Raw genomic sequence first — 13727 nt, 5'->3', positions numbered from 1 at the left:
TACACATACCAAAAACATTTAATCAGGTAAACAAAAATTCCAAATACACTGTTGCTTGTTTATAAATGTTGATTTATAATAATCCTAAAGATTTTTTAACCTTAAAAAAATTATCCAAAGACTTCAAGTTACATATATTTCAGGATTAGCCTGGGATTTTTGTTTTTCGAAGGTTGGTTTTTAACTACTTCTGCATCCAGGGGTCTGTTATCAGAACACAACACAGTCCTCTGTCCCTTAAGCATGCAGGTTCCTTCCGCTGCTCTCGGTGTGACCTTGTCTGCCCCGGCCTGTGGTCCTCCCTAGGACTGTCTTTTCCTCTGGGAGGACTGACTCACTAGGGATTTGTGGTATTTCAAACTAATGAAAAAAGGAAAAACAAAAGTGGCATTTGATTCCTAAGCTATTAATACTGCCCAGGAAAATGCTTGCTGAGAGAAATGAACACAGCTTTGTGTATTGCATTCTAAAAATAACACTGACCAAAATTGTGCTTTTGTAATCTTGTGCAGATTTGAGTTTGTGCTTTGATATTTTCAAAGGAATCTTCAAGGTATTGGAAATACTTTGGAAGCCAAATACTTTCCAGTGAATCCAGTCACTTTCCTTGGGCCTTCAGTGTTTTTAGGTCTGGCCAGCAGATACTAAAATATCTCCCAACATCCTTGGTTTATAACAGTTCTACCTACCTAATAAAGCTCTGCTGGCCTGTTCTACGATATTGATGACTCTTAACTATCCCTCATCTCCTTGACCTGTAAGACTGGCTCCTTGCTTTTCTCAGCCCCTTGGCCAAGACTTGGAGTTTGGCTCTGACTCTGGCTTAACTTAGAGACCTCAGACAATGTCCCTGGATTCTGTGTCCCCTCTCCCAACCCACAAGGACAGTATGGCTCTGCTCCTTCTTGTAGGCATATATGGCTGATGACAGCCATTCTCCTTTGCCTACAGTGAAAACGGTAATCTCCTCTCTCCCACGGGCTCCCTCTGGGGTTCTGCATATATTGTGGGTAGCATCCCTGCCCTGCCTCTTAGGGGCTTGGAGGATTAGGGATTCTGTGAACCCAAGAGCCACAGCCAGGCAGTCTCTTTGCCACTACAGGACAGAGCTGTCCTCAGCAACCAAGGGCATTTCTCAGGGAGAATGTCCTTTCTGGACTATGAGGAAGGTCAAGCTGTATTTTTGCTATGATATGGAAGTTTACACCAGGCCCCGGGGGTTTGATCATCTTTGACAGTCATTCAGGACAAATCAGAATGATTTTATCTTTGTACAAACAGGCCAGTAGCATAAAGGATAGACTTTTTCTTTCTTTTTTTGTTTTTTAGGTGGAGTTTTGCTCTTGTTTCCCAGGCTGGAGTGCAATGGCGCGATCTCGGCTCACTGCAACCTCCACCGCCTGGGTTCAAGTGATTCTCCTGTCTCGGGCTCCCGAGTAGCTGGGATTACAGGTGCCCACCATCACGTGCAGCTAATTTTGTATTTTTAGTAGAGATGGGGTTTTTCCATATTGGTCAGGTTGGTCTTGAACTCCCGACCTCTGGTGATCTGCCCGTCTCGGCCCCCCAAAGTGCTGGGATTACAGGCTTGAGCCACCGCGCCCGGCCAAGGATAGACATTTTTAATAGAAAATCTCATTTCGGATCCCTTAGACCTCTCAAGTTCCAGAAGCTACTTAGCCTTTCCTCCCCGCTCTCTATTGACTTCTGTTCCTCACCACGTCCCTGCTTTCCCGAAAGTCCTTCCTTGCTGTGCAACAAATATGACAATTCCCAAGGTAACAACCTTTAATACCTCCCATCTAGGATAGCAGTTATATTTTCAAGATTCTCGCTTTGTTATAGAGATCCCTATAAAACAAGAATAACACACACTCCCCACAGATACTGTGAAGAAACACCAGTGGCTCAGCTTCAGCTGCACCCCAGGCATTGTGCTGATGCTTTCCAAGTATTTCCTCATAGAATCCAGACAATCGCCCTGCGACGGAGGCCTCCTTCAATTCTGTGTCTCCACATAGAAACAGATGACAAAACTTCCCTTCACAGATGAGGAAACTCATAAGTAGAAAATACCTGCTTGAAAACACCCAGGTAGTAAGTGGAAGTACAGGATCTGAGCTCATGACTTAACCAGACCTACTCTTCACCATCCTCACTATATCACATCTGCACTGGAGTGAAATGAGATAAAACATTTGGAAGTACCTAACACAGCACCAAACACATCATAGGCCCTCAAATGTCAAGCAGGTCAGGCCCACAGTAGGCATTCACATGCCAGCTCACTGCCTCCTCTGGATAGCCACATCATCCTCACAGTTCCTTCCAGACAGGACACAGCCAGGGCTCAAGGCTGGACACATGTCGTGAATGTATCTTGTTGTCCATCCAGAGACATGTCTAATCTGCAAGTATCTAAGAGGCATATTGTCGGGATGGAAAATACTCACACAGGTCAACCTGAACAGACTAACAATCTGTCATTGTATCAAAGCACTTTTCCTCCCTCTCCTGTCTCAACCCAAATTCCTTAGCCTATCTATTGCAAATATTTAGTCTCACTGGTTGTTCAGTTGTTTACAGAAAGACCACATAGTAGCTCCTCAAATAAGAATCAAGGAACATTGGCACTAGATGGCCCTTGTCTTACACTCCTCAACTCTGCTTCTCCAGGAGCAGTGATCTACCTAAGATCACTCAGTGGCAATACCTGTGAACCTGGATGGGGTCATGCACGTAAGCAGGCTAGCCAGGTGGTCCTTGGTCACCAAGGCTGTGGACTACACCATGAGGGCAAAGGAATTCAAAACAAGAGCGCTGAGCCAGAGGCAAACAAGCTCTCAGGTTCATCCTTAGCTCTGCACAGCCACACCGCTGCCACCTAGTGTCCAAGGGCCTGAGCTTCAGCCTTGGTGCCTCTGCCCGGGAAAATGGCTGTGTTGAGCTGTGCGTGTGCTCTGTAATGTGGGACTACCAATGCCTTCCGGGTCAAAACAACCCCAAACCTGGTATCTGTGGCATAGCACAGGGACCCAGTAAGGCGGAAATCTCAATGAGAGAGACAGAGATGGGCAGCAGTCCTAAATGTGGTCTTGTCAAAATCAGAAGACACAGGACTGAGGTGTTTAAGCTAACAAGTAGCCAAATGTCCCATGTGCCACTGTCCATGTGGTCCCATCCGGAACTGCCATTGCATGGCAGTTTACAGCTAATGGACCTGGGTTTAGTGGGGGCACTGGGGGTTTTGACCTTCTGCACTAGTGGCAGATATCCTCAAAAATGCCTCTTGGGAACTTCAGAATGTGTGAAAATTCTTTTCCTTCTCCCCCACCCGCCCCTTCTCTCTCTCTCTCTCTCTCTCTCTAGCTGAATAAAGACAAATTTGAATTCCTGAATATGAAAAATATGGTTCTAGCTGCCAAATATCCTTCCAGACTTAGCTCAAACTGTCACCTACCTCCTGGAGCCATCCCTGACTCCGTAGTTGGAAGTACCCACCTCCCTCCGAAGCCACACTTCTTTGTATAACCACAACTTGACTTTGCTAGTTATTAGAATCGGTATCCCTCAGGTCCTGCTCCCTAAGTCAGAGTGCACACTGCAGTGGTATTGCCTACAGAGCCTAGCCTGGTGCTTTGCACACAGTGGATGTGCAGTGTCTGGTAGATGACTAAATGAATTGGACCTCAGTTAAAAAAGGGAAACACAGTGAATCATTTTGTGAAATGCAGTATTTCTAGATTTATTTAAATTCCATACTATCTCAGCTAGTGTGGGGTCAGTGAGGGAGTGGGAGGCTGTTTCAGGATTCTTTTCCTAGAGGCCAGTCTAGTACAGTCGGGAGCATTCTCCAACCCTCAGGTTTCAAAGCCAAGCCGCTGCACTCAAGAACGCCTGCACCTAACCAGCCACCCATCCTAGAGATAAAGATCTCTCTGTCCTGCTCCACCTCTGTGCACACTAGTTGATCAGGAATACGGTCCCTTCAGAAAGTAGACAAGTGCTAGAAAAAATATATACAGGGAATATATATAGAAAACGTGAACCACACGCAGATGTAGGAATGCCATCCAGTGATGGAAGCGGAGTATCTGACCTGCACAGGTGAACCTGCCCTCTGCTCCTTCCCACTCCCATCCAAGAGCTAGGCCAGCGCCTGGCATCCAGTGACCCAGAATAGTTGTTGAGTTCAATCACCACAGGTAGCAAGACTCCAGTCCTCATGAAAGGTCTTTTACAAACTGCAGACCAGCGGACCAGCTAACCATTGGTTTCTGCCACACAACACAAAAACGCTACCTCACCAGGAGCTAGCTAGGCCCCAAAGAAAACAGCACAAGGGTAATTCACTTTCTAGAATAGCTGCCTCTTAGCAACCAGCAAGATCTCCTTGGAATCTACCTTCTGCCAACCAAAGCAGAGAAGTCCTGAACTTACCTAGTCATGCAGACTCAAGGGCAGACGCAAGAGGAGATCCAATGGCTTCCCAAGTCATCACAGCGATTACTCCAGGACCAAACTTCAACTGCTGTTCCAACTCAAAGGGAGGAGAAGAGAGGTCTAACCATCCCAATCACATTCTTGGACTTCCCCTTCCGAGATGGTGACCCTGCCCCTCACGCATCTGGGTGGCTGGCATTCTATCCAGATTGTGCTCTGATGGACAGTGCAGACAAGGCCACAGAACCTTGATCTGGCTGCACTTCACATGTACATGAGCAACCACACTCCAAAGTTATACGAAGGTCAGTCCCTGGGTCTGCTTTTGTGTTTTACCTATCTCTGCTTTACAAATCCCGAGAACACCAAAGATCAGAGCCGGAAATGATCTTGGAGATCATTCAATCCAACTCCACTCCGTTTTCCCACTTTACAGAGGACCTACAGAGGTGACAGGATGTCCCAAATGACATGTGCATACAAAGACAGAGCTGGGCCAATAACCCAGGTTGCTGCCTCTGGGCCCAGGGCTGCTTCTATCTTATTTTATGCCAGGCTTGTAATAATAGTAACTGTTGCTCTTGGGAGTGTGCCATGCAGAGCCAAGGCCAGCTATTTTCACTGGTCACTCAAACATCACACATAGAATCTATTTAATGAGGCTTTCCCATGTGAACAAATTCCCTTCAATAATAACAGTTTATCTATTTCCTGGCTGTGCTTGGCACTACAGTCCCATTCAGTCCTGGTAAAACAGTGGTACATCTTAAATTGATTTTTTTTTTTTTTAATTCTGGAAATGGAACACCTACTATCTGCCCTTCCTCTTGTCTTTTATAGTGGTTTCTCCCTTTTGAAATACCACAGAACTTGTCAGTAGGGAAGTGGGCAAGGTGGGCCGGTCAAGAGGCCTGTGGCTGTTCCTATTAGCACCAGCAGGTGGCGCCACTGAGGACCGCTTCGCCCTACTCCTGGGTGCTCGCTCTGCGGACCAGTCCTAGAACTGAGGGTCCCACACTGCCCGCATCAACCATGTAGAAGCACCAGGATGGTCGCGTGTCATTAGGAAGAAGTGCTGTGTCATCCTCCACAGTACACTGCGGAGGGTTGTCCTCCTGAGGCCTCTGGCACAGTGCACGGCTGGACTCCCAGCACACAGTGTGAAGAAGAGGAAATGATGCATGTGGGGGTCTCCTTCCAAGCCCTTCGTCTCTGGTCCTCCCATGCCCCACCTCCCAAAAAGCCACAGCCACATCTCTATATATTTTTGTTTGTTTGTTTTTTGTTTTTTTGGCTTTAGATGCTTCTGGTCCCATCACTGGGACCTAAAAGAAGCTCACATGTGGTCTCTGGAAACGCTGAAGCCGTGGGCTGTAGACATTATTTTCAGTCCTTGTCCTGGTGGCTGCACACCAGATGCTGTTCCTTCCCTGTGTGTGGCCAGCTGTACACTGTGACGTGCTCCCAAGGCCGTGACACAGGCGGTGATGGGAACTCCTCCCCGGGCAGGCGTCTCGGGCTGCAGCCCCAGGGCACCCTGAGGCCCTCATCTCTGCTCGGCAGCTAAAACATCCCCTTCTTCAATGCTCTGCAACGGCAGCCTCTGGCTCGCAAGAGTTCTGCTGCCTCGGCGGCCCCCAAAGCCTGCTCCCGGGACAGTCCGTGCCGTGAGCAAGACCCCTGGCAAAGCCTCCTCCCCAAATAAGTTGATTTTGGCTTCGGCCTCAATGGCTTTGGCCAAGCTTGCTGCGTAACTGTCCAAGGACTTGTGTACTTCAGCTTTCACATGAAGAATCGAGTTCTTGGCAGCTTCTGAGGGAGGAGGCAGAAAAGAAAGTCAGCTGAGGAGCCAGGCCTGGGGACGACCTTGGGGACAAGCTGCTGCTGCTCCACCACCCCAGGGAGGGAGACAAACCGCAGTTAAGGGTGTGGGTTTCAAAGTTCGATTCCTAGGCCAAAAGCTTTGACTCCCTGACTTCCTACCTGGGAAATCTTAGAAAAAGTATCTAACTAGCCTCAGTTTCCTCATCTGTAAAGAGAAGATAATAAGACACCTCTTACTGCAAAAAGTTACTGTGTTAACTAAAGGAGATAATTCTTTCTAAGATGTCTGGCCTATGTCTGGCCCATAGAAAAGACTTGATATTTTCTACTAATGCTAACCAACATTTTTACATCTTTGAAAGAGTATTCTGGTCTTCGAGCTCCCTGAAGCAGTGTAATATCTATGTCCATAAACTTCCACAAACCCTAATGTCACTCTCTCCTCTCCATATTTGCTCAGAGATTCCCCATGCAGAACCTCAAGGCTGGACATGACATTACAGGTTCAAGCCCCCTCCCAGGATTAGGAGCCCTAAACTAAAATGAACAGAAGTGAGAGAGCGGGGAGCCCTTCAATTTCACACCCTGTGCCCTGTTACTATTAACTCATTCCCTATTTTCTCTGGACATTTCAGGGGAACAATTTATCCTCTCCTTACATTTTCTGGAGAGTAGGCAACCTGTACCCCACTCTCCAAGAGGGGAAGACTGGAGGGGCCTCCGGCCACTCTCTGCCCTGCCGCTCACTCGTGGAGGGGAGGACCCCCTGGCAGGGCCTTGCTCTTGCACCGCCTGGAGGGTGCCTTTGGAGCTGCCACGCCCACAAAACAGGCGTGATGGGGCAAGTGTGGTCCTACGTGGGCTGGGGGGTTGGGGAGCATTTCATTCATTTTTTCCTACAGAAGGGCAATGTATTATAAAGCCCATGAGGCTGCTCGCCCAGCTCTGTTCTATAATCTGCTTTGCCAGTGAAGCGAATGATCTGTTTTCCACCTCTGACCTCTGTGACAACCTCTCCATTCATTCTGAACTCAGGGAGGGGTGTGGAGATGAGATGTGATTAATTATGAACCTAAAACTCTGACAGAGGCCATATTTATTTCCATATTCAACATTTCTGAAGAGCCTCCTTACATCGCACAGCCCCTGGACTCCACCAAATCCATAGCCCAGTCATGTTGGTATCTGGATGGCTCTTGTCACTCTCCTAATCAGCATGTCTGGATGGGAAATGAATTCCAAGTTCCAGAGTAAACAACAGCACTGGGGGTGAGGGGGGAAGAGATGGAGTGGAAAAATGTAGGGATTGGTCTGCAGCAGAACTCATTCTCCTCACAGGACCCAAGGGCCATCACCGCTGTAGGAGCGATGCACAAGCAAGATGGCAACTTCGGCCTCCAGTAAAGCAGACACACTCATTGGGCCATTATTTCATTTTCCACAGGAGGAAACTGAGGCTCGGGGAGAGTAGGTTCAGTTATAACCATACCTCACCCAGTATCTGGGCTGTGTGTATGAACACATGTGCAGTGTGTGTGTGTGTGGAGTTTGACAGCCATTGGTTGCCCAGCCTTCGATGCTGCTTGCTCTGAGAGCTGGGTGCCTAAGGACTTAGGTGAGACCAACAGGGCTGGGAGTAACCAGGGAGTGGGCAAAGGGATGGAGCCCTAGCATATTCCAAGACGGGAGCCAGTCTGAGCCAAGGAATTGTCCTAAGATCCTTTCTGTTTCCCTATGTTTTCTTGAAGCAATCAGTCACAGAAACCAACCTTTGATTTGTTCCACTTCATCCTCAAATGTCACTGAGCTCCTTCTCTTGGGTGGGCAAGTGCAGTGAGAGGGAGGGTTGTCATCAGACGTGTAGTCCTCAAGCAGCATCATATCTGTCCCTAAAACAACAGGCAGAATGCACATATATAACTACAATCCAAAGTCTTCCTGGCCTCTTCTCCCCTCTCAACACCCCTTCCACCCCTCTCTCCCGTTCATCCAAACCCATCATCAAGGGCAGCTGACTGTGCCACAGCACGCACCCAAGAAACACCCGCCTGTCATCCCATTTCAGCGAGTTTGCAGACAGCCGGTGGGGCTGCTTCAGCCACACAGAAAATGCGGCCAAGCTATCTGAAGTAGGGGTTGTGTGCCTCAATGGCCAGACCCCAGAAGCACGGCATCTGCCGGCCCAGCGTGGAAGGGAAGTGGGGAGAAGGGCCGAGTGGAGGAGAGGGTCCTACTAAAAGGAACTTGATATTCTGAGTGATTCTTTTTACAGTCTGAATTTCTATCACCACAGTTAAAATATGTTGTACTAAATAAACACTTAAATCTCCAAAACGTAGAGTTCTTTGGGGATCAAAAAATAATTGACAAATATACCCCTAAAAAGCGGGGAAATAAAGATAGAAGGTCAGGGAAGTCCTCCTAGGGATAGGTGGGCAGAGTGGGCAGAGGGAGGAAGATGGAACAGAGGGAAGGGAGGGAAGGAAGGGCTGAAATGGGACACTCAGTGGTGCTCTTGCCCCACACTAGGGCCAGTGTCAGATCCAGCCCCGTTCTTAGCTTCCAGCTTTCAACCCATCAAGGCCTGGAAGCTCAGAATATAAGGAAGAAAGGGAAACCTAGAGCTCTTTAGATGCTGTTTCAGAGCACCTCGCAGACGTGTGATTACCTGACACACAGAAGAAACGGTCCTCTGGGAGGTAGAATACGGTGGTTAAACACATAGGCTCGGGTCGGACAGACCTGGAATCACTGGCGGGTTATTTAATGCCTCAGTATCTTTCCATGTCTGTAAACCTGGGGTCATCATTCAGTCTACCTCACGGAGTTGTGGGGATTTTGAGTTAAGACATGTAAACATCCAGCACAGTGCTTGCAAACAGCAAGGGCTAAATCGAGGGCCGTCATTCCTGATAAGGACACAGCGAACAAAGGGCAGGGCTGAGACTCACACCAGGTCTGTGTGCCCTGAAGCCCATGCTCTTTCTTCTGCCTACAATGCTTTCCCCTCACTCCTTGCGCTGGGGCACCTGCCACGTATGCTTCAGCTTTCGACATCGCATGCTCAGAGCAGCCTCTCTAACTCCCCTACCCATAGCAGCCCACGGGCTCCCACTCCACTGGGGCTTCCCCTTTCACAGCTCTCAACACATTCATCATCTTTCATAGCCAGTTGTATAGAGATGTAATTCACATGCCATGTAACCGACTCATTTAAAGTATACAATTCAATGACAATTGTATACTTTACAATCTTTATATACTTTACAGCTCAGTATTTTATGAACTGAAGCTTCCACAACAGTGGCAGTTCACCACTGTGCCCCCAGCACCTGGCACAGGGTCCGGCCAAGGCAGGAACGTGGCAAATATCTGCTGAATGAATGAATGTGGCAGTGCCTCTGGATCCCTTTAGCTGTCTGAGAACAGAGAAGCAGTCTGGGGAGTAACAGAGACTTTCCTTAACTCACACGAGGGACTCAGGCCTAGAGGGCAGGGTGTGATCAGTGCTTCATATATGACTCGTGTGGTGTGGGGCCCTCTGGGTTGCCAGGTAAGAAATTTTCCAAGGAAAATTCTCCATGACTAAGAGAGGTCACGGACTGGTCCCGGTGCCAACCCCAAGGCTCACTCCTGAGTTCCATGACACAGGCTCAGGCGCAGCCCTGGAGCACTCATGGGGAACAGGAAACACAAGTCAAGTCAGAGATGATTTTTCAAAGGCTCCCAAGGGCAGAGAGATGGAGAAGCTGGGAGCGGCAGACCCACGGCCAGGCTTGCGGCTTTGTGCTCCCGGCTTCAGCAGCACTCCCTCCAGGCGCCAGTGCACCAACAGCCAGACCAGGGATGGGCAGCAGGTGTGGCCAGACACCCTGGCTCTTCCTCAGCAATGTGGAGCCATGGGTGTGACTGACAGAGAGGCACTCCCTGCCTCTGCCCATGCACCTCTGCCCAGGGCCTCCTGCGGCTCTAACAGCGTGCTTCCATCACAGGATACAGCATCTGCAGCTCCCCACATCCCCACCTCCCCGGTGCCATGGCTCTGATGCCAGGAAGCCGATCGCTCAGACAAGGAGCAGCCCTGGGTTTGCAAGATCCTTTAGGCAGAGGGTAAAGGGAGGGCTCCGCAGGACTTGTGGTGGAGATGCATTTCTACAGGGAGACTAAGTTTCATATCAAAGGACACGGAGTGAGGCGACAAGGCCAGCTGACCTTGCTGGAGGGCTCCCTCTGTGCCAAGAACAAGATGAGTGCTGCACATTCATTAGGTCTCTCTCAATTCTCACAGCTGCCCTGTGACAGGGATTAGTACCCCGATTTCACAGATGGGGAAAGTTGAGGGTTTGGGAGGAGATCATGCAACTTGCTTGAGATAACACAGCTCTTAAAAAGCCAACTGGAGACTGAAGACCAGGCAGGCTGACTCCAGGCCCTTCTGGGCCAGTGCTTATTATCATCATTTCTCATTTTAACTTTGCAAAGGCTTTCACTCACTTTCAACCCCCTAATAACATGGTGTGGCAGAGAGAACAGGAACTGAGAACCCCATTTTGTAGAGGAAGAAACTGAGACACAGGAAAGCTGAAAAGTCAAAGCCATGACTGGAAACCCAGACTTACGATTCTCACCTCCCACCCACTGTGGGAAATGCCCCTCGGCCAGCTCTTGAGCCTGCACTGGGGAAACGACATGGGGGAAACGCGACATGGGGAAAACGCAACAGGCGAGAGGCTTATAAAGCACACAGGTTACCTGAGTCCTGGGAGCAGCTGAAGCCAGTGTCCCCCGTGCTGCTGCTGTGCCCCAGGGGCTGTCCGCCTGCCATGAGCGCCGTGAGGTGTGGGGACAGGCCCAGGTCTGAAAGACAAAATTGGCATTGACAACACAATCACACCCTGCAAGGAGAGGCCCCAGCCTCCGTTTCCCCACAGACCCATCTCCTGCCCTCCTGTTCGCCCTTGCAAAACTCACTCTCAACTCCCTGAAAGACAGGAGAGCTTAGCTGCTCCCTCCCAGCTCGTCCCTCTTTTCTGTCCCACTGTGTCAGCAGCACTCACTGGGTTCCCCCAAAGGGGAAACTCTCCTGACAACGTCAAACACCACCAAGGTGATGACAGAGGGCCAGGGAGCAACATCAAAAAACAGACAAAACAGAACACCAAGGCAGGCAGGAGGGAAAATGTGAGGTGAGAAGATCTTCCTGTTAAAGATGGAGGGTTCCACCCCACACTTACCTCCTGAAATCCTACTTGAATTATCAAAGAGGGATTTTTAAGAGGCTTACACCCCAAAGGAAGGAGATAATTTTTGTCAGCTGGAAAGCAGATGGGTGAGAGTGATAAGCTGACCTGGAATGGAGAACTGAGGTTGGCAATGGGGAGGTTTGGGAGAAGCAGGCTTCACCAGGCTCCCAAAACTCAGGAACGGGGTTGGGGGGTAGGGGCCAGGAGAGAAAGTCTCCCCAAGAAGCAGCTGGCCCTTCTACTGCTCTTCCCCAGGCTAGGCCTCGGGCGCCAGAGCCCAGTGTTGGTAGAAGAGGACAGTGAGCCCTGGGCACAGCTGCACCAGAAGTGACACAGTGAAAACTGAGGGTATTGTGGAAATTTACGTATTAAATAGTGGGACCCTGGCCCCTTGTCCCACTTAACCTGGCCTGGAGACTGGAGAACTCTTCCCTGGGAAAATCCACCAAGCCTAGAGAAAAGACTCACAGGCACTGAGAGTCAGGCGCCTGTGAAATGGCCCTGCCAGACCAACCCCCAGTCAGGAAGCCTGCCTGCAACCCCACCACCCAGGGCTTCCCTGTGGTTTTCTAGGCCCTCGTTATTGGAGGTGAAGGGGTGCCCAAGGATCACTAGACATTTAAGAGAAGGTACTAGCGTGAAAGACGGAGATGGGAAAAAAGAAAAGAAAAATGGACCTCGGAAGATTCAATGCAGGGAGCTTAAGAAACCAAACAATATTACAATGGGTCATCCTCAGAATGTTAGGAAAATAAAAAAAAGAGCTGCAGGCTACGAGAAAAGGAACATGGAGATAACAAAACGCTCTTAGAAATTAAAAACAAGGCACAAGAAGTCAAAGTCCTCAGATCTCATGAAGAAGATCCACTGCCTGGCAGATTCTGTGGTCTGTTGCAAAGGACACTCTTGCATTTTATGATACACTCACAGATAGGAGGAGACCCCATTCCTTCATTCTACCCCAATTCTTCAGAGGTTACAAGGCAATAGAATGCACTTTCTCCTTCCTCCCTGGAGCCAAGGAGGACATGGGGTGGGCAGGAGGGGCGGTCACAGCAGGCTTCTCTCAGAACTTCCCTCTCCCTGCTTTTGGGAATCCTGCTTTTGCAAGGGGCCTTCCCCTTGACTGGGGGTTGCTGTAGGGAGCTGGGACCAGAAAGGCTCCAATCCTCTTCCCCACACATGACCATCCCCCCAAGGTCTCGGCCTGGGAACATGACTGTTCAGCAGGAGGCCTGGCTTAGGGAGCAGAGCCTGTGGGGGCATCGCCTGCCAGCTGGGATGGCTGAAGCCGCAGCGGGTTTTGGACACCATCTCTGAGGCTGCGGTGAAGGCCAGGAACATGTCTTGGTCTGCACCAGTGGGAGGAATGGTCTGAGCCAGGCCAGTGTGGCTCAGCTAAAAGGTCTGGAAATGGGGCAGCCAGGTGGCATCCCTCTCCTCTGTGTTTATGCAGCATTTACCAGTGGAGGGTGGAGACAATTACCCCGAGATTGTTCACAGGCAACAATATATTTACTGGCTAAGCCCAATCCAGCCCCTCAAGAAAAAAGCACAAAGGCACAGGCTGGGTGAATCAGGTTTGTGGCTCTCCAGAGGCATGCGGTGGGCAAAAGTCACAGTGCTCTGAGAAGCTGAAAGAACAGGGGCATGATTTAAATTTGCAGGTACTTTGAGGTAACTAGGAGACCTCCTGATGCTACACACAGAGCAAAGGAACTTAGGAAGGCAAGGGAGTGAATCCAAAGGCTCTGGGGTCGCCCTCCCTGCCCTCGAGCTAGGCCCTCTCAAGGAAGAACCTGGAGCGAGGAGCTTTCCCCTGGACAAACGTGAGTCAGTGTCCTTCGCAGGAGATAACGGGAAAGGCTCTATGCCCAGGAGCTTCAAGGGTCTCGTAAGGGCGGCATTTGGAGGGGGTGCCCCCTGATACTGCCTGGGTCACCCTCCCTGGCTGGGTAGAGGGGTGGTGCTCGGGTTCTCCAGCCTTGGCTGGAGTGAAGGTTCTGGGTTGGCCAGCGGAAGGGCGGGTGGAGGGGCTGCCTGCGCTTTCTTCTGAAGCCTCTTCTTGACTCCCATTGCCAGTAGCCACAGTCAACTTTGAATTGTGCTTTAGCATCCTAAGACCACCTGGCAGCATTTAGCAATGCCCATGCAGGGCTGACCTGTCCGCCACATGGTGGCGCTGCGTGGCAACCTCCAGGAAGTCCAGAGATCTAA

General features: G+C 49.9%; 1 protein-coding gene across 5 annotated transcripts in view; it reads right to left on the bottom strand.

Annotated features, from left to right (window-relative positions):
* The window catches only part of GPR161 (G protein-coupled receptor 161), a 57249-nt gene continuing 43522 nt past the window's right edge, over nt 1–13727 (bottom strand). For all 5 annotated transcript variants that reach the window (XM_025364795.1, XM_025364807.1, XM_025364819.1 and 2 more), the window contains 3 exons: nt 11020–11124; nt 8037–8156; nt 1–6255 (listed from right to left, as the gene is read on the bottom strand). In XM_025364795.1, coding sequence (XP_025220580.1) covers nt 5990–6255; nt 8037–8156; nt 11020–11124 — 491 coding nt within the window. In that variant the 3' untranslated portion in view covers nt 1–5989. The remainder of the gene's footprint in view (nt 6256–8036; nt 8157–11019; nt 11125–13727) is intronic.

The sequence above is a fragment of the Theropithecus gelada genome, chromosome 1, assembly GCF_003255815.1.
Source record: "Theropithecus gelada isolate Dixy chromosome 1, Tgel_1.0, whole genome shotgun sequence".
NCBI classification, from domain to species: Eukaryota; Metazoa; Chordata; class Mammalia; order Primates; family Cercopithecidae; genus Theropithecus; species Theropithecus gelada.
This window is presented reverse-complemented; position numbering and strand designations above follow the sequence as displayed.